General features: G+C 45.5%; 1 protein-coding gene across 2 annotated transcripts in view; it reads right to left on the bottom strand.

Moving 5' to 3' along the window:
- The window catches only part of ARHGAP6 (Rho GTPase activating protein 6), a 472720-nt gene that overhangs the window by 1988 nt on the left and 449373 nt on the right, over positions 1–21359 (bottom strand). For both annotated transcript variants that reach the window (XM_044911567.1, XM_044911568.1), the window contains 3 exons: positions 15261–15358; positions 3888–4156; positions 618–698 (listed from right to left, as the gene is read on the bottom strand). In XM_044911567.1, the coding sequence (XP_044767502.1) occupies positions 618–698; positions 3888–4156; positions 15261–15358 (448 nt within the window). The remainder of the gene's footprint in view (positions 1–617; positions 699–3887; positions 4157–15260; positions 15359–21359) is intronic.

Genomic DNA, 21359 nt, shown 5'->3' with positions numbered 1-21359 from the left:
TCAATTCGGCAAAAATGCAAACCCAATGATGTGCAGCGCCGGCACCGCATGTTGAAACGCCCTGGACGACTGCACCGAGGTGGGCGGGGAAGGGGCTGTACCTCTGGATGCTTGGAAAGGTGCATAATATTTGGACCCACTGCCCTATTCTGGATGTGTAACTTGCTTTCCAAAATTTTGTGAATCTATTAATCGTTGAAAATACAAAACAAAAAGTACGTGAAAGAGGTTCCTGACAGCATAACTTATTACAACGATGACAAAAAAAAAATGGGTTGTAAACTATGAGTATGCACTCTGGAATACTACGTGGCCCTTAACAATAAAAATGGCAAATAAGTGGGAAATGGAAGTTAAACAGATGATATCAAGTTGCACGGACAGAATGACCGTAGCTATGTTTAAAAACCCTTGCAAACGAAGTGAAATGAAATATAGTGAAAGACTGATGTATTTTGGCAGAAAGGCTAAGTATAGCTTGATCTGGTTTCCCCCCTATTTTCAGCATTTTCCAAATAATGCTTGGCAAGTATGTAATACGACAGTAAGGCAAAAATTAAAGAATATTAAGTTAAAAAGTAAATGCAATAAACGGTCTTGAAAAGGTAATATGTCACCTGTCATTCCTGGGTCTTTGGAACCACTTTTTAATGTTGAATGCCAAGTTCCCCAGATATTGAAAGGCTCCTCTGACATATCTAGGAAAAAGTGTATAGAGAAAGGTATGTCACTCACAATGAAAGGTGAAGAGCAAAAATCAAGAAACAAATATTTTGGTAACAGCGCCATATTCAAGATTGTGGTGGATACAAGACAGAATATGACGCATGCCTGCCTTTCAGGGGCTTATCCCATTTGGGGTTTACAAAAAGGCTTCCTCTCTAATGGTTGTGGTACCCAGAATCAGGCCCCCCAAAGATGTCTGTGCCACGATCCTCGGAACCTGTAAAGAGGTTGTGCGCCAAAGGGACTTTACAGGTGTGATGAAATGATTGAGTCTTGAGATGAGAAGATGATCCTGGATTATCTGGGCGGGCCTGATGCAATCACAAGGGTCCTTATAAGGGGGAAGGCGGAAGAGAAGATGCTACATTGCTGGCTTTCAAGGTGGAGAAAGGGCCATGAGCCAAAGAACACAGGCGGCCTCTGGAAGCTAGAAAAGGCAAGGGAAGAGATTGTTCTTTAGAGCCTCCTGAGGGAATGCAGCCCTGAGGACCCATTTTGGATTTCTGAAGTCCCGAACTGTAAGATGATAAATGCATGTGTTGTTTTGTCTTTTTAAAAAATTTATTTATTTATTTGAGAGAGAGAGAGCCTGGGATGTGATCATAATGAGTATTTCTCGAAGCAAAAGTCTACCGGGCGCTTCCCGGTGGCAGCCGTTCAAATGCACTCTCTCCTTTAATTCCCAGGAGATGCCCTGAGTCCACTTTAGAGGTGAGGCCAGCGGCGGAAGGAGCAGCTAAGAACTGCACGTGGTTATGGAGCGAGGACTGTCGAGCGCTTCCTACGTGCCAAGTTGCGGGTTGAGGACTTTACATGGATTAGCTGGTTAAGCTCTATGAATGAATACGGCTGTCTTTCCTAGTTTTCATACGAGGAAGAAAGGGGACTCCAAAAAACTCAATCTTTCCCACGAGGTCCTGCAGCTTGAAAGTGGCAGCATGGTTACTGACTCCAAATCAAGCGCTCTTGTCATGGGATACTAACATGACTTGTTTCTTTTCTTTTCTTTTTTTCTTTAAGGTTTTATTTATTTATTGGACAGAGAGAGAAAGAGCACAAGCAGGGGGAGCGGCGGGCAGAGGGAGAGGGAGAAGCAGGCTCCCTGCTGAGCAGGATCCCCTGAATGTGGGATTCGATCCCAGGACCCTGAGATCATGACCTGAGCCAAAGGCAGATGCTTAACTGACTGAGCCACCCAGGCGCCCCTAACACGACTTGTTTCTAGTTCCCTCGGGGTGAGGTTATTTCCAGGGAGAAAGTTACGCTTAGGTAGGATTGCTCAGCCCCTGCACCAGTGATATTTGGGGCCGGATCTTTCTCTGTGTGGGGCCGTCCTGTGTGCTGTGGGATGCTGAGTAGCAGCCCTGGGCTTTACTGTCTACACAGCAGTAGCACCCCGTCCTGGGCTGTGACAGCCCCAAACTCCTCCAGACATTGTCAGATGTCTCCCTGGATACAAAATCGAGGACCACAGTGTTAGAGTTGGCCGGGATATCGAATGGACAGAAAGAACAAATACGTGCTTTAGTCCACCTGCTAATTAGAGCTAATGTGTATCTTAGCCTACCTGCTAAGAAACTACGAAGCAAACACACTGATCCTGGGAAGAAAGAATCAAGCTTTCTTAGTGGTAAGTTGTCTAGTAATCTCTCTTTGAATTTGTATTTAGAGACCCAAATATGCCATGCCTTTCATAATGGCAAAAGTCTCTTCAGACTGCCTTTTTTGTTGCTGTTATTGCAGAGAATATTGCATACAGAAAATGTGTCACTAATTTAAAAGAGCAGAAACTAGAGATCATCTATATGCATCAGAAAGGGAGAAAGGGAATAGTCGGAAATCTATGATACATCGATTTAATGGGAATATATAGTGGCCATGAAGAATGTCAGCAAAATGGAAAATGTCAATGATACGATTTTAAGTAAAATAAGCTGAATTCAAAAGCAGCTATGCTTTGAAAACAAATATATCAAATTAGGGATGCACCTGGACAAGGACTAGAAAAAATAAAGTTTCACATTTTATTTTTTTTAAAGATTCTATTTATTTATCTGAGAGACAGACAGAGATGGCAAGAAGCGAGCATGAGCAGGGAGGAGAGAGAGAAGCAGGCTCCCGCTGAGCAGGGAGGCCGACGCAGGGCTCCATCCCAGGACCCTGGGATCACGACCTGAGCCGAAGGCAGACGCTTAACTGACTGAGCCACCCAGGCGCCCCAAGTTCCACATTTTAAAAATAAATTTTACGCTTGAGGGGAACATGGGTTACTGTTTTCATTACAATTTTTAAAAATTATTTTTTGACATGAATATTTGTAAAATAAAAATAAATATGCTATGATTTAGAACACCCCCCCCCTGAAAAAAAAAATCCATCAAAAAACAGCCCTTTCAGGGTGTCTGTTTGGGTTAAGTGATGCATGTAGGATAAGAGAGCAAGAATTTGTACTGTGTCTTCCACTTATTACTCAGAGCGTCCTGCTGAGTCCTGGCACTGAGGAATTACCCTGTGGAGGGAAAGAGCAGAACCAAACATTCAGTGGTCAAATAAATTTGGGAAAAACTGCAAACCACACTCTCCTTTCCATTGTGCGAATTAATGGTGCCCATTAGCACTTTAAAGAGTTTGAGAAATTATACAATAGAGAAACTATTAGCTTGGTTAACCCAGCATTCCCCAAATGTATTTGACCACGGAACCCTTATTTTGCTAAAAAAACATAAAAATAAAAATCTTAATCTCCCATGGAGACCTCTTTGGAACATGATGTCTCCTTATATAGTGGGTTCAGCTTGTCCTCTTTATAGAAGTAGCAGCAATAATTGGGTGACATGTTAGACTAACAAAGATGCACCCAAACTCACCGGCCAGGACATATCAAATTCCTCAGATGCTCAGGGGAAGGATCAGCTGGGAATATCAGTGGCTCTCTGGCCATGAGACTGCTTCCCAGATGCCCCGGGCAGCGGGGAGCCTCCGAGACCATGACTGGGCTCGCCCACCACACCTTCCTCTTCCTAGAGCAGGAACTCAGTAAATGTCACAGAATGACAGAAACATGAAACAAGGAAGAGGCGAAGAGACGGTCCAAGGGCCCGCACCATGCCACCTGCAATCAGAGTCACTGATGTGGCCCGCGCCAGCCAGGTTCCAGTTACCTTTGCCAAGCCTTGGTCCAGGAGAACTCTCCCTTGATTTCGACGATGGCAAGTGGCTCACCAGCACATACTGCTCCGGCCCTTTGTAAAGCTTCTCCGAGCCCCCCGGGGCCGCGTCCTCTTGCATAGCCAGCAAGGAGCGCTCAGACAGCACTGGGGAGTTGTTGTCATAAGGGGAGAGGTCTCCGCTGGAGGCCTTGTTGGAGTCGGTGGACGAGTGCCTTCCTCCCACAGAAAAGGAAACTTCCGATCGCAACATGTCAGGGCTTCTGGTGCAAGAAGACAATGGCAAGTGCGTGAGTGTGTTAACACTTAGTGACCAGATTCAAACAATACGACCGTTACACAAAAGACAGGCGGAGAATGCATGGGCACAGGGGCTGAAACAAAAAGACCTTCGGAGCCATGTTCCCAGACTTGTACAGCAATAACGGGAAGGCGTTTCCACGACATGGCCGGCAGAGGGCAGTGAAACCCCACAGTTGTTACGGAAACTGTCAAGGCGGAGGGAGGAGGGGAAGGATGAAACAGACATGGATCCCTGCATTCTCCGCTGGGCATCGCTGAAATGCCTGTCGCGTTAATCCCGTCTCCACTGGGAAAGTCAAGTCTGAGGCTCCCTATCTGTTAAGTAAGGCAAAACTGGTAGATAACTCTTTTACGTTCCTCAATATCCTGAATTTAAAATAAGTCACATAAAACTACGACTGAAACTTTACAAGAAGTTCATTATGGCTTTATGGGTAACGTCTCTTCCCCCTGCCCAAATACTTCATGTGAGTAAATCCATCTTGCCTGTGATGACGACTCTGGATGATGATGGTGATGATGCTTCTGGTGGGAATAACAGTCTCACGTACAGAGGCCAACGAGACAAATATATGACCATCACTAGCGTTCACTGTATTTTAATACTCCTGAAATGACCCTACAAGGCACTAGTGCTTTCACAGAGTAATATAAAACAGACTAATTAGCATATGCAGTATGTTTTCTACGTGCATGAGTTGTCACAGCAACAGAAATAACAGTGAAAATGCGAGAGGAACAGGAAAATGAGAATGTCAGCAACATGAAACGAGTGTTGGAAGTCTTACCTGGGAACATCTGCATTTTCTACCTTCCTCAAAACAGTGGCCCTGACATCTTAAAGGGAAATGATCACAGAGTGATTAAAAGTTCCAGAACCTATTTCTGTCTCTCCCCCACCACCCTGCTTCATTTCTCTATTACTAGTCTTTGCTTTCTTCTGCTTTAATTCTTCAAAACAAATCCTCTGGGATCTTAAAGAAGGTAAACACATGCCTGAGCAATCTTTTCCTAACTAGCTGGTTGTGTGCACGCAGCACGGAGGACGGGGGACGCGCACTCACAGGGGACCTAGCTTAGTCTCGGGTTTCCAGCGCGGGTTAGCGTCCAGGAGAAAAGCATTTCAGCATCTGTGACATGCCTCGCCTGTTACTGACGCAGCCAGGGGCTCGAGCACTTTTTGCTGAGGCAATTTCTTACCCACGTGGAATAAGTAAGTCCTTTCCTTGTCTCCTCTTTAAACCGATGACAGACAATCTTATGGGAAAAGAGCCAGAGAACCACCATGAGGATGATTTTCCAGAGACATTAGGCCTCCAGTGAATGAAGGAAAACTCAAAAGAACTTATTATTTCTGCTGGAAAGGGGCGGGGGGGTGGGTAGGGAGGAAACTAACCTCCATATCTAATTCAAGGGGGGAAGTCCCCCTAATTCTAGCAGAGGGAAACACAAAGCAAAACACATGGACACTTGTCTGTCATGACTTTGACTCCAGTTGAGGAAGCTATACTACGAAAATAAGAAAAACTGAATGTGTTGAACAGGTTGCTCAGCTTAGAATCAGGGTTCGGGCCAGGGCTAGAAATTCTATGACTGGGCCCATTTCCGTTGTTCTCCCCGTTTAGTTAATGGGTTTCCCCAGTCATTAATGAAAATGTCTTCTGTCTACCCAGCAAGAATAAGTCATGGTGTTATATCCATAACAGCGGGGCCAGAAAGCCTTCCTTTATGGGATGTTTTAAAGAGAGCCAAGTCAATTCATTAGCCAAAACAAAATAGCCATCAGGGCTACGAATGCTTTTTTGCTCCCTCCCATTGGGAGGAGAATGTCGGAAAGGTATTTTCACTCACGGAGACCCCAATTATTCTGTCTCGTGTCTTGTTTATCTGTCTTGAAGAACATAGAGAATACGTTCAGCAAAACGTGACAAGTTGCAGATTCAGCCGACAGGTGCGTAAAGAAAGGTACCCTGCGGGAGAACTGCATCGCGTCTCAGCACTGGGAACATCTATCTGGGTTTCTGCCGAGCAAGTCGGTGATTCCCCCCCTCCAGTGGAAGCGTGCATCGCGTCACAAATAACATAGGTCTCTCTGCTAAGGCTGCGAAAGGCTCCCGGGCGCGGGGCTCCGCTCGGGGACTCGGGGCTCGGGATGCAGGAAGCCTGTGGGCGCCGTTGCGCTCCCGCCCCAACCTCATCCTACCTTCTCGCTCGCTCTTCCCCCCGCTTTCCTTTCCCTCGCCTGGCCTCTCAAATTACTCACTACGACATTGTTCCACTTACATATTTCTGTCAGCTGCTTCAATACCCTCTCTTTCAGGACTGGTGTACAGACAGGGAAAGCGCACGCACAGGAATTATTGGGGGCACTGAAAAGTCTTCATGAGAACATTTAGTGTGCTTAACCCAAACAGAATCAAACAAAGAACAATCACAACAGTCACAAAAATCACCGAAGCTGCCACGCGATCCTCCTTCCATTCTCATGGCTGTGATTGGCTCTGGTGGAGAAGAGGCGACAAAGGAGGAGGTGGTGGGCCACTGTCCCTCTCCTCCGTTCTTTGGGGAACATGGCCGGGGGAACTTGCTGGAAATGCAAATTCTCCAGCTCCATTCTGGGCCTATTGACGGGACTGGCTATAACATGTGGGGCCCCCAGGGGAAAAACTATTAAGAATTTCAAGGTGGTCACAGCAGATCATCAAGCCAAACGTGGGCTCCTTCTCTGTGGAGGTCCTGCGCAGCTGCACGGGTCACAGACCACGAGGCTGGCTTTGCCCGTTGAAAGGGCATCTGGGAGCAGGGCTAGCAAACTGTGTTTTAAAAAGCCCTCCAAGTAAGTGTGCTTCGCGGGCAAGTTTGAGAACCTCCACGCCGAAGCTACCTTCCCTCCCTCATCTATAGACAGGACAGCAGGCTGAGGCTCCCAGGGAGCCAAATTGGGAAGGAAACACAGACAGTGGCCCAAACCTCAGCACTGGCTGACAGAAGGGGTAAGCGTGGTGGTCCTGACCTTGAGGTGGCTGGGGCCAAAGCTGAATAGAAGGTGTGCCCATCCTAGCCAGCTCCGGTCAGCCGGACCCAGATAACTGACTGTAGTTGGGTTGTGGGTCAGAACGCATTAAGGGGACAGGGAGCAGGAGAGGTCGACCTGCCTTTCTCTGCTCTCCTGGCTCATTCTCCTAAGTCAAGCCACCGAAGTGACGACATCTGGGGCACCAACCAGGGGAGAACCTGGAGGAGGTGGCTAAAGCTAATCCCTGAAGGTAGAGGCAGAGGCCTGTCTCCCAGTCGACACAGGCCACGAACCTCCTCAGGGTGGCTGGGCTCACAGCCAGGAACACGAGCAGACGGGGCTGTCCAAGGAGAGGTGATGTCTTCCTTTCCCAGCCACCCAGCACAGCTTAGTGACCGAAGAGGCTATGGTTTGCGACCCCATGGCAAGCCGCTTGTGAAGTGCACGGATGTGAAATGACCCCTTGGCCTGCGACAAGGGTAAGAGCTGGTGCTCACCCGGAGCTCAGGCAGTATGGCGGACGTCGTGCTAAGCACTGCCAACAACTCTCCTCGCTCCTGATGACGGTCTAGAGCTGAGCGGAAGACACGAGGACATCACGTGTCTTTCTAGCAGCCGGGGCAGTGGGGCTCGAGACCCTTCTCAAATTTATTTGATAAATAGTATGCAGTCTTACTGCTATGTGCTATACTTGGAGTCGATGGCCCTCGTAAATGCTTGAGCTATTTCCTAGCTGTCATTTCATCTTCCCAGCCGAGGTCGGTAAGGCGGTGGCCACATTTGCCTAAGAACCCACGTCCGGAAACTGAGCTTTCCACACGAGAGCCTGCCAGTTAGTCAACGAAACCAAACTATTTTATTCACTTCTCAGGACTCTCACTGACAACGTAGGCAGTTCCGAGGTTAAAAAAAAAAAAAAAATGGGTGGCATTCCATGGCTTTATCATTAAATCTACTGGAAACAAAACCAGAACCCCTACTTTGGGTATCACTGAAAGATGAGACGAGCGGCCACCACCGCCTTCACTAACATTCGCCTCGAGGACGATTCGACTCTATGAAGATCATTTTCAGTTCAGTGCTGCAAGTCAAGGTAATAAAAGATTTGTATTTCTTTATAGAAAATATTGAACCGGGGACTCATCAGATGACGAATAGTCTGCAAGCAGGTAGTGGGCTCTCTATGTCTTGGGATTTAGTGGATGGAGGCTGGGAATGGTGAGTGGCTAGCTAACCAGTTGGCATGGGCTTGCCTCCACGAATGGAGGGCTTTTCTCCACGAGACCTGACAACCCCAGGACCATGCACGGCAGGCGCGGCCAGTCTCAGCTAACCAACCAAGCATGAGATGGACATGGAGAGAGCACATCACTTTCTCACCCTTCGGTGATCCCTCCAGGTCAGGGGGTTAAGATGCCACTGGCAGGGTACTGTGGGCGGGCCTGCCCTGCAGCTGGAGGCACAGAACTTGTTCTGCGGATAAATGGAAAACTCTGGTTCAATCCACGGATGTGGCAGCCCAGCCCCTTGCCGAGCTACCCCAGTGAGAAACATCCTTGGAGACGGCAAGCTTGTGTTGGCTTCATCCTTGGCTTAATCATTCAGCTGAGAGACCTCAGTCTGTTGGAACCCAAAGCACATAACCATCTCTGACACGATTCAGTGCCCGGGGAGGGGAGTCCAGCGCCACAACAACTCTGGATTTAGGGAGGATTTTCACAGGAATCACGCTCAGTTCTGCAAAGCAGCCCTTACGCAGACAAAGGCACCCCCCTCCAAAGAGAAGCTGACAATGGAGCCAAACTCCCCACCAGGAGATGAGGCTGGCACCCTGGACATTAAGACTTACCCAGGGCTTTGGTGAAATTTCTCCCCTCCCTTTTAGCTCTTATGGATTCCCTCCTAATAGCCATGGCACGTGAAGGCATTTAGGACAGGGGGAGAGAAAACGATGCTGGCTTTATTCTCTCTCCTTTTTTTTTTTACAGTATGCCTGATAAAACATCTTCGAGTTAATATATTCCAAGTTTGTAAAGAAGGTGTGGATCATAAAGGCGCTGGAAGAAAGAGGTGATGTGATAAATTCTCCCTCCATTTTTAATTGGCTTTTCATAGAAGGCGCATTCAGACTTTTTGGAATTTTTCATTAGGGAATTCCCTATTCCACATACATTTTCCCTAAAATTGTCTGGCTGAAAAGGCTTTCTCAAACAGCGTATGTGTGGGGGGGGGCCGGGGAGGGGGCGGGTGTTAATGCTTCATTAATTTCCAAGATGCTGGAACAGAATGACAGCTGAGGCCAGAGTTACTGCCAGTCAGTAGGATTCATTACTGTTATACTACACCGATAAAGTCCGATTTCTTATCTCTGAAAATTTCCTGAGAACTTTTTTGACTTTACAAATCCTAGTGAAAGGAAAACTGAAATTATAGTCCATCTTGTAATGCTCCACGGTTTTGTGGAAGAAGACATTTTCAGTGACAGTCTCTGAAAGATTAAAATAAATTATCTACCTGATATTTATTGGATAATTTAAATGTGATGCCTTGAAATTATGAGAAAGCCTAACGCTCCTCCATCATGAAGAAGGTGGATTTTTTTTATTCACTGGGAGGAGAATCCAGTTCAATAAAACAATTACTTTTCAGTTCTGAAATGCTATCCTTTGAGATGACTATGAGGCTCCTTCCACGGTTTTGATTGGCTGGTCACCAGTTTTGCTACATTGGGGGGCAATTTCAGTAAAAACTTTGTGAAGGCCATGAACAGAATTAAATACAATGAAATTTAAAAACGTACACCTATAGATTTGGTTCATCCGTACTGGCTTTCTCCCCAAGTGCAGTTAAATTTATTTGGATTGTATTTCCAGAATACAGGAAGGAAAATGCTCTACTTAGCCTTGTATAGCACATGGGTATACCATATGGGTAGACAAGGCTTTATGTAATTTTTAATGGTTAGGTTTTTTTTCCCCAGAACATTAAAGCAGTTGAAAAACACTGAAAAATTGAAAGGCTGGCACATTAGAATTTACAACATTATATTAGGTTTAAATGCTTCATTTGTGTCCACACAGAATTGTATTATTTAGTTCAGGCTAACTTAATTAAAACTTACTTAGGGTTGTTACTTGGTCAGGAGAAATTGTCAAACACAGCAGTTCTCTTGGTTGAAAAATAAGATAAGCAAAGCAGTACATTTTCCAAGCATCACTGATGGGTTTGTCTCCATGGAGGGCAGCCTATACATTTTGCCTTTGGCTTCAGGCTCCAGTATGGCTTGGCATGGTACTAGTCTTCTAAATTTTTTAAAATATTTTCTTCAGCATAGATTTTTGGTGTCAACTTTGAGTTTTAAAAATATGACATGTTGATGTTGTTCATTTTGATGCCTGAGTGTTTGGCACACCCTTCACTTTGGCACCTACGTGAGCGCCTCACTCTCCTCGCCCTACCCCCAGCCCTGCTACGGGCAGGACCTTGCGTCTGTTGCAAATACCTGCGCTCAACATGCCTTGTCCTTTTCGATTTGCCTTGCACTCTCATCCCCTATCTCCTTACATCCCTAAATCAAAGGAGGGGGATCTATTTTGAGTGTTTGTGAAGAAAAGAGCATATAACTCTAATAAATACTCCAGACAAGCAATGAAAAAACTGGAAGTCTTGCATTGTTAGTAATATAAATCTCTTCTAATCTCCCTTTGGTATTCTGTTTTGGTTGAAGCCAAAAATGTCAGTGGACAAGCACAAGAAAAAATAACGAATCCTCCTTTCACCGCCCCAATTCTGTTGTCGCACAAGAGAAAAACTCAAATGAAAATAAAACCTTAAATTCCCAAATATCACGAAATGTTTGCTCTTTCCAAATGGAAATTATCATAAATATGTTCTTGTTCTTGGTTCTACACCCTTTCGAAAACTCACGTTTCCACTCGCAATTCAATCTTGTGCCATTGCCACATGCGACACGGGAACCGAACGCTTTATCTCGGTATGTACACTGATGGCAAAGAACAGAAGCTTCAGGAACAAAACCCAAAGGGTCGGAGGAGAATCACAAGGAAAATCAACCATGCATCACTGCACTCAGGCCTGCGTTTCAGGAGCTCCTGCTGCTTCCCGCTCGGCGGGCGTCCCCATAGTCCTTACTTCTCTTACTCCTACTCTCCACCTTGTAGCTGAGTCTTCACTCACTCAAGACTTCAAAACAAGAAATCTGTCCATGCCCACTGTGCCACGGCTCGCCCAGGCCTCTGCCTCACTTCCTGCAAACGTGCGATCGCCTCCCATCCTCCCCGGTTCTCCCCGGGCTGGTCGCCTTCCCACATCTGTGTCTTTCTGCCTGTGTCTCTCTCATCTAGAATCGAAGCCACCCTCCTGCTGCCAAGGGGATCAGGCCTGTACAGGTGGGCTTTGCCTTTAGACACCGCCACGGTTTAAGGTGGACGGTTCTCTCTTGTGTCATATTGCCTTCATAGGTTACTCTCTCGCGGTGGATAGAAAGGTAGAAAGTAGCAACGCCAAAGTCTTTGGTAAGTGGTTGTAAATAAACAAAATGGCGCAGTTTCAAGTAACATGATCGTAATCACTAACATTCGTTAAGCATTTATTAGAAACCAGATACTATTCTCACAGCACAACAATTCTGTAAAGTTGGTGCTGCTTTTTAATCTCTGGTTTGCAGGTGAGGGAACTGAGACAGAGAGGGATGAATCTATTTACCCAAGACCACAGCTCGAATAGCAGTGGAAAAGGAATTCCAACTCAGGTCATCTGGCTCTGGATCCAAACGTCAAACCCAGTGAGTTACACTATGCAGGAGTGTGCTATTGATGGGCAACCGACACAGCGATGTAGTTGGCACCATCTGGCAGTTATAATTTGTCATCACTATAATCTGTCACGACCATAATCTCTCATCACGGTAATGCAGTGCCACTGCTTCTTAATTTAAGTGCCACCCCTCAGCCTGCCGTTTAAGGGCTTCTGCCCTCTGTGCTGGCCAACCCCTTCATCGTGCCCACAGCCAGCAGACACAGTTATTATTCTGTCCAGGCCCTGCGTCAAGCTTCCCAAATGTCTAGACCTGTTGACCCCTCTCCAGTCTTCAAAGTTCACTGCAGATCCTTGCTCTTCTCAGAAGCCACCCCCGAGACTACAGGTCACACCTCTTTCTCTTCTCCACATTCCAAGTGGATTTATGGTCTGGGGTGTTGGTTTCCTCCCTTTGTCAATACAAAGACCGCTTTTTAATGTCAAGAATCACCCACCTCAAATATAGTAGTTGGTGATGGCAAATCTGTAGTATCTAATGTGCTGGATCTAAGCCAGAGGTTCTTGCTGGGCCTGCTCCATAGACTCACAGGGGGAGATTTAAGAAATCCTAATGTCCAGACTGTACCCTAAAACAACTGAACACGATCTCTAGGGGTGGCACGTAGGCATAGTAATTCTTCGAGCTCCCCAGGGGATTCAAGTCTGAGAACCAATGGCCCAGCACCAACCATTCTGGCCTCCGCGACACACTTAATAACATGCTTCGTATTATTTTTATCCTCGAAGACCTCCTTCAACAGGTCTGCCAACTCTGGGAGGCGAGCACATGCCTCGATATTTTAAACTTTCGCTACTCAAAGTGTGGACCACGGACCAGCAGTATCACGGCAATGCCTGGGAGCTTGCTAGAAAGGCGTATTTTCAGACTCTCTTCCTCAGATGTACCGACTAGATCTCCTGGTGATCCGTATACACAGTAAGCTTTGAGAAGCATGGGCGTAAAGTATGAAGACACTATCTACAGCTCAAGGGGTAGGACTCTCAAGCCTCAGAAGACAACTCAAATTAAAGAACTATTTCTTTATGTATTTTTACTTCATGGCATCATTATCAACCCTTCTGGGCTGCTCCTTGGCCTGTACCTAGAGGAAAACAAACACTCCCTTCTTCTCCTCACTAAGAGTGTCTTCTCCAAATGTTTTCTGTTCAATGATGCTAGTCTCTGACATCCACAGAGCACCTGGGAGCTCACCTCCCTTCCCTTGAGGCCCTGACACTCACCTACGACCTTGTTCTAGGGTCAGCTTGCCTTGACTGTACAATTCTTAGTCTTACAGGGATAGGGAACAGGAGAGGCTAGACAATTGTACAGCTTGGGATGAGCTTAATAGGGAAGCTTCTTCCTTTTCCTAAGAGCAGTGAAAGAAAGTTTCCCTTCTTGGCATTTATATGCAAAGAGCATACCTGAAAACCACATAAAAAGAACTTCTATTGACTATTCTTCAAAGCACAATATTTCTGTATTTCAACATGCCATATAAAAGCTGAAATTTGGCAAGTCAACATCAGTGTTTTGGTTTTTTTTAGGTGTGTGTTTTCCAGCTTTTCCACAGAGTACCCATGAAATGTCATAAATGCAGCTTAACGAGGGATTCACAAACAGAAAGGCCGCCGTGTCTGTTTTCTTGCACGGGGAGGGAAAGAAGTGAGTTCATTAAAATTCTGGTGATACAAGATCTGCTGTGAAGAAAAGCCATTTGTGTTAGTTTAAATTAGAACTTATACCTTGATGACAGTTAGAAATCTAGGGAAAATTTAAGGGAGCCCAATTATCTGAAATGAAAAGCGAGACCATGACATGCCAGCCCATTTAGACAATTTGAACATATTCTTATTCACTCGTGGTTCTTGGGGCTCGAATCCAGGTGAAACACCTCACTTGAACCAGAATCTGGCCTGATAATAATTGGCACAAAGATGAATTTTTAAAAAGTGCATTTGAAAAGATGAGCCACTTAAAAATTCTTCCCTGCTCTGCAGGAAATGGACTGAAGCTGGATCTTGCGCTGCTATTCATGCAAAGATGCAGGAAAGAAGGAGGCATGAGCCATGTGGAATTCCTTTCCCTACATTTCTCTAAATAATATAAGCTTTTATATCTGAAATAGTTTCAAATGAAAATTAATCTCTCAAATTCAACATCAATATAAAGGAACAATTTAACACGTGTCAATATTTCCAAGACACCGTGGAGTAAGACAGACCACTATTTTACATACAGCTAAGAAAGACAAAAAATGCTGTGATTTATATTAGACCATGCCATTGATTATACGATGACTCTCCATTGCAGAGATGATAAAACACGGGGCAAAATGTGTCTTAGAGCCGTTGACATTCAGTAAATTAAAAGCACAACGTAAAGGATGCTTTCATGAAAGGATGACAACAACTCTTCCTGCCACAAATTTAAGGTTTGGCGTCATGGCGGCAACATCGCTCCTGGTTAATGACGCCATAATACCCTCTTCACTGGCTTTGCCAAGTGCTCAGCACCCCCACACATGCTGCCTCTGTACCAAATGTTTGAGATTAAGCCTAAAATCTGGCTCAAGCAAAATCCAATGGTCTTCCTTTGGGGGCAAAAATGGCGGCAAAGCAGAGCCTACAGCATGGCTTGTGCTTTACTCACTGCAAACATGGCTACATGTGGAGCCCAGCGTGCATTTTTACCAAAAGGCTATTAATTATAAAGAGCGGAGAGTCAGGAGAGCACACACCTCTAATTTTAAATGGGCACCTAGGCCTCGGGAGAGGCTCGTCTTGTGGTTCGGTAATGTGTCAATTGCGCTGGCAAGTTACACAAGTGAGATGCATCCAGGTGCAGCCTAAGGGACCTGTAAGCACAGCTATCAGGATTCTAGAAGTAGAATCACTGATGTGCATCAGAGTCCTTTGAGCTTCTCGCCAGGGATTTATTAGTTCTTTTCTTTTTTTTTTTCCAGTAAACACAGTCAAAAGGACCTCGAGGGGCTAAAAAAGCCAAAAATGAAACAGCAACACCCCATAAAGCACTTTCTAATTTAATAAGTGGATTAGAAAAATTGAAGCATTTTCCGGGTAGGTGGGCTGACAAGATCTGCCAGAAAGTTGCCACATCTCCACTGCCAGTTACCCTGTGTGGAATTATGTAAACTTCTCTAATTCTTTAGAAATGAAAAGAGGAATCCCCATGGCAGCTTTAGAAGACGAGCAACTGGTGTACTCACGAGGACTGGGAGGCCTTTCTTCTGAGTAAATAGTCCACCACATCGGGATCGGTCTCCAACAGGCTGATCAGTACTTCGTTCTGGAGATCGGGCGGAACCTGGAGGGGCCAAATGTCGAGGCATAAATCAAACCATTCCAGAAAGAGGAAAACTATGATCATTGGCAACTCTACAATAACATAAAACAGAGCCTTAAAAGTCAGAACAGAGTGATTTGCCCATTAAAACCAAACCTACACCAACCCATACAGCCGGTTTAATTCTTAGGACAAAGTGGATGATGACCAAAACGTCATATTCAACCCAAATTGTCACCCCTCTTATGACTGGAGAGGGAGCCTAATCACTTGATACTTCTATTGCTCAGATAATATTTTCTTGGCTTTGAATAAGCAAAATATCACGGTTAGGAGGGGCGGTGTTCATAATTTATTGTCCAAATGGGGACACTTTCTAGAGTTCCTATTTATAATTATGTGAAGACAACAGGCATAAATTATACCTGTCTTGGGCAAGTCTGGAATATATAATCAGTTTATTAAGAGGACGGGCCCTTGGGGCGCCTGGGTGGCTCAGTCGGTTAAGCGTCCGACTCTTGATTTTGGCCTCAGGTCATCTCAGGGTCGTGAGATGGAGCCCCATGTTGGGCTCCATGCTGGGGGTGGAGCTTGCTTAAGATTCTCTCTCCCCCTCTCCTTCTGCACCCCAACCACCCCCCTCTCTCCCTGTCTCTTAAAAAAAAAAAAGAGGACAGGCCCTTGAGCCAGACTGTGTTTCAGTCCTAGTTCCATTTATTAGCTGTGGGACCTTCGGCAAGGCACGTGACCTTTCTAGGTCTCAGTTTCCTCATCTGTAAAGTGGAGAGAATGATAGGCCTCACCACAAAGGGTTGCTGTGGTGATCGAATGACTTATTATACATTGAGAACTTAGAACAGTACCTGGCAGATAGTAAACACTCAAAAACATGCTGACTACTATATTGGCCCAAGTCATTTTATCATTGCCTGCTTGCACTCACCCCTTCCTTGCATCCTGGTCCATCAACAATGAAAAAAGTTTCTCGCTTCAGAATTTGACAAGGCATTCGTTCGAGTTCTATAGCTGAGGGTCACGTTTCCCTAGGCTAACCCACAGCGCATTAGAAGATGGCCTTATAATCTTAAGCCACAATATTGTGTGAAAACGTTCTATGAGAAAAGACTGAACTCAGCTCCAACGGGCTTTTCACTCTACAGATGCTGGTGGCTCAAGTAAGGAAATTCAAATTATTGAGCGGAAGCAACATTTCCATCTGATTCTCTCACAGGAGGGCTCAGAGACCAGGCTCTTAAACCTGCAGGGCCAAGTCTTCGGAGAATAAGTGGCGGGTGGAAGAATTTGCCTCCTGCCTCTTGCAGAACTCAATTCTTCTTGAGCTCTGAGAAGCTGGAAACAATTTTATTAATAAAAACAGGGATGAGAAAGCAACAACAAAACGCTTTCCTTCCCTCATAAATCTGTTCCTCCTACTTCATCCTGAATCTTCACTAATGACATTGCCAAACCCTACTCACACAAACTCAAAATCTGGGTTGCATTCAAGCTTCTCTGTGTCCTCTCCCCTCCCTGTTCAGAACCAGGAAACCTACTTGACTTCATCTCTGTGAGGCCTGTTCCTTCTTTCCTCTATCTTCCATTTCTACTGCACTGATCCAAGTTTGAGCCCTTGTTACCCCTTTGTAGTGGGCATCTGTTGGCCATTACCAGCTTCCATTTCCCTCTTGTTGTAACAGTTCTGCCCCAAAGTTCCCTCGGAAGAATCAACTGCTCCCCAACCCTTAGCTCAAGGGTGATGTGTAAGCTGGTCAAGGGCCACCATCATTCCCCTCCCGGAACACCGGGGCTGCCTGCGCAACGGGCGTGTGACTCCATTCGAGGTAATGAGAAGCTGGGAGAATTTCCCCGAGGCATCTGAGAGAGACAATACAGGGCCAGAAGCCACATGGGGCCTGAGGATGGTGCTGATGATCAAAGAAACCACAGAAGGAAATGGAAAGAAAGGATCTCTCAATATCATGAGTCCTAGGTAAACCTATGCCTGAAGCCATTTTTGCCTGTGGACCTCCAATTCCTTAAACTACTTTGAGATTTTAGTTGAAAAGAAAGATACATCCTTCATGGGCCTTTAATGGAACTGCTTGCTAACTTAGACACTAGCTATTTCCTTCACCACCGGTATCTAACTTCTTCTCTGTGTGGTTGTCCGAGTGCTCTGATCAAGACGCTTGCTCAAGAAACCTTTTTATCCCTACAGTGGAAGCCCTCCACTCGCTTCCTCATGTTTGCCATTTTGTCCCCTCACACACGGCCACCCTCACACGCTCTCTACTTCAGCAACCACTGCGCTTCTCACCCTGGCCTTTTCCCACCTCATTCCTTTCATTCATTACATAAATATTTGGTGACTGCTTACTGAGTGCCAGGCACCGGATGCTGGGATTCAGCTACAAACCAAATAGACAAGAATCCTTGTCTCCTTGAAACTGACAATCAATATGGGAAGACCGGCATTAACAAATAAACAAAGCAAACACAGCGTGGATCACACGGAGACGAACAAAGCAGAAAAGGGGCAATGGGCTGTGCGGGGAAGGGGTGGGGGGGGGGGAAGTGCCATTTAAGTAGGATGGCAGGTCACAGAGAAACTGCCATCTGAACAGAGAACTGAAGTTGACGAAGGAATTGGAGAAAATCATTCCAAGCAGAAGGAAGAAAAAATCAGCAAGATCGGGAGTCAGGAGCAGAGAGGAGGCCAGCGAGGCTGGAAGGAATAAGGAAGAAGGGGAGCAGTAGGAAGTGGGTCAGGTAGCCAAGGCCAGATGTTGTGGAGTCTTACGGGTCATGATAAGGACATCTGCTCTCTATCTAGGTGGCTGGGGAGCCACTGGGGGTTTTGAGCAGAGGACTACCGTGAATTGTCATTGCTGGCTGCTGCATTTACAGCAGACTGCAGGGAGGCAAGGGGGTGACGCAGGGAGTGCAGCGGGGGGCCACTGCTATATCCAGAAGAGAGACAGCGGAGGGCTGAACCAGGATGGTGAGCCGATGAGGAATCTGTGGACCCTGGAGACAGTGAGGATAGAGATGATAGCATTAGCTAATTTGCTGGCTGCGGAGAGAAAGAGGGAAGGAGAAGGAGAAGAAGAGAGACGCCTTCAACGTTCGGAGCCGAGAGGCAGGCACCCGGAAGCACGGGGTTGCCCCTGACACTGACCGGTGTAGAGAAGCTGCAGGAGGAGGAGGCTGGGGGTCACGGCTAGAAGGGTGGCTTCGCTAGGGTAAGGGGGGCAAAAGGGGAGGCCTGTGGGACATCCAAATGAAAGATCTAGTTGGCAACTGGGAATAAGGCTCTGGGGTTCAGGAGAGGGGCTTGGGCTGGACAGAGAAATGCGGGAGACGCATATAGATGGCATTTAAAGCTCGGTGCCCAAACCCAATGGCCTGGGAATGAGAATGGAAGGAGAAGAGAAGGGGCAGGGCTTTTAGGTCAAGGCTGAGGGGTTCGATTCTCTTACTTTATTGAATAAATTAAACAAATAAAAAGACTGATAATTTTCACTGCAACTTTTTCAAGCAACACGACCCAACAAATACACACTATTATATCAATTTGTCAAAAAAAAGTAATGTCTGAAGGGTAAAAATGAGGAGAGAACTCGTTTTTTGAAAAATGAACAGAGAGCAAAAAATAATGTAAGCCAAAAACGTATATCCCGAACACTTTTTAAAAGAAACTTCCGTGAGCAAATGAGGAAAAATATTTGTTTTTCATCCAGTTAGTTTAATTTAAAATTTTCTATGCTTAGGGCGCCTGGGTGGCTCAGTTGGTTAAGCGACTGCCTTCGGCTCAGGTCATGATCCTGGAGTCCCTGGATCGAGTCCCGCATCGGGCTCCCTGCTCAGCGGGGAGTCTGCTTCTCCCTCTGACCCTCCCCCCTCTCATGCTCTGTCTATCTCATTCTCTCTCTCAAATAAATAAATAAAATCTTTAAAAAAATAAAAAATAAATAAAATTTTCTATGCTTAGACACGTAATAAAAAATTTTGCTCCAAGCACCAATCCATTCCCACTGAAGAATAAACAACCCTCATGTATACCCTTCGGAGTGCTGCAAGCATCACAATATTAATTCTGTTGAGAGTATACAGTGTGTCTAATGATAAATTATTAACTTGGGTACACTATTAAAATAGGTTACAGGAAGTATCATTATTTAAAACATAACTTTCCATAACGTTCTGTTAAATTATTCCATAATTCAGAGTTTTTACTCTTTCAACTCGGCTTGGTTCCCAACCAATTGGAATCATTGAGGTTTATTTTACGTAGCGTACATGACTTTTACTTGGTAACAAATGCAAATAGAAAGGGTCAGTGCTATAAATCTATCTATAGTTTCTTTTTAAAAGACCCATGATACCATTTTGGCTCGGAGACACTCTTTACAAATAAGTAAAAAGCTAGTTTCAAAATGTGGATCCCTGTATTGCAGGAAGGGTAGGTAATATTTTCCTATTAGCTAAGACTGACTCTAGTGTACATAATCCATTATTTTAATAAGTTTATTTATATCCCATCTTGTTACAAAATGACTTAAAGCAGCTTTAAAAATTCATGATAAAACCACGTTCGTTTGTTGTTAAAGGAATGGTACAGAAAATTGAGGCCAGTGGGAAAATTAGGGTAGAGAATTTGAAATTATGCCTAGAACTGACTTGTAATATTTGTGTAACAGCCTCCAGTGCTGTTTTCCCAATAATCCCTCCAATATTTGCCCCTATTTGCATGTTTCATTTCCTATTACTTAATAAAAATTTCAAACTACTGGCTCAGTTCAATTGGATGAGCATTCATTTTCTGTGAAGTTAGATACTTAACAGAGAAACACAAGTCAAGGGGAAACAGGAGCTTACGGTAAGTCAGAAATATCCAGACAGATCATTCCTATATATGCTCCTTTGTAGGAAATCAGGATACTGTCAAAAGAATTTCTGAGTAAGAGTCGCTAGCCCCCAAGGTCCAGTTTTTATCAGCTTTGCTGCTTATAATTAAGTAATGTAAACTTGGATACATCAACCATCTTCTTTAGGATTCTGCTCCTGCATCTGAAAATCCAGGCATATCCTATCTGTCCCATTTACCTTTATGGAAACGTGATGAGGATCAAAAGGACCACCAGATTTGAAAGTACCTTACCGATTGCAAAGAGGTTCAGAATAATAGATTTTGTTAGAAATAGACAAAATAATAAATTAGACACTTAAAAGAACGAAATAAAAGCAGATAACATGGAGATGGCCAATCTTTGTTCTGTGACTTTTTTCTTGACTAACAGACATCCATCTCTGCCTCTTACCCTGTGCGCCCGCAGAGAAGCACCACTCTCTTCTCCTTTGCTTAACACTTTGGGTGGGTGACTAAGTTGTGGGATTTCCTCTTGATATGTCTCTGCCCCTGACCTCTGCCTGAATTTCTAGATTTGAAGTTTGTGATCTGTTGGGCCCTCAGCTGCAACGGTCTGGAAGCCAACTCCATGTAGCTTCTCCCTTCTGGTTCCTTCTCTTCCGCCAGACCTCAAGTCTTCGGTTGGTCACACCGGTAGAAGGTAAATTGCCCAAAGGCAAGGACGATCTGACTTGTCTGCCCCAGAAGTGATACAGGCTCCTAACGTTGTAGCTCTCTGTCAGCTAGCCTCTTTCGCAGCGAGGGCTGGCTCACGTGTGCCAATCCTGGCCGTGGTACCCCACGCGGGGCTCTGGAAACATCTCTTTTCATCACTGGATGTGATGATGGCCGCAAGAGATGCTGGAAATAACTGCAGGGTCTTGTAGCTGAAGATGGCAGAGCAGAGACAGCGGAAGTGCCGGTGAGCCACTAAGCCCCGCCCCTTAGGCTGCTTCTGTGACGTCACAATCCTGCAGCTTGCAGCCACTGGCAGTTGAGTTTTCTTCTCCTAGCAGTCAAATGCTTTCTCAATTATGCCTCTTCTTCTTCCTCTTTGCTCCCTCCTCTTTTCTCTCCTGAAGCTCCTACCTGCACATCCATGACCCTTCACCT

The sequence above is a fragment of the Neomonachus schauinslandi genome, chromosome X, assembly GCF_002201575.2.
Source record: "Neomonachus schauinslandi chromosome X, ASM220157v2, whole genome shotgun sequence".
In the NCBI taxonomy this organism is placed as follows: Eukaryota; Metazoa; Chordata; class Mammalia; order Carnivora; family Phocidae; genus Neomonachus; species Neomonachus schauinslandi.
This window is presented reverse-complemented; position numbering and strand designations above follow the sequence as displayed.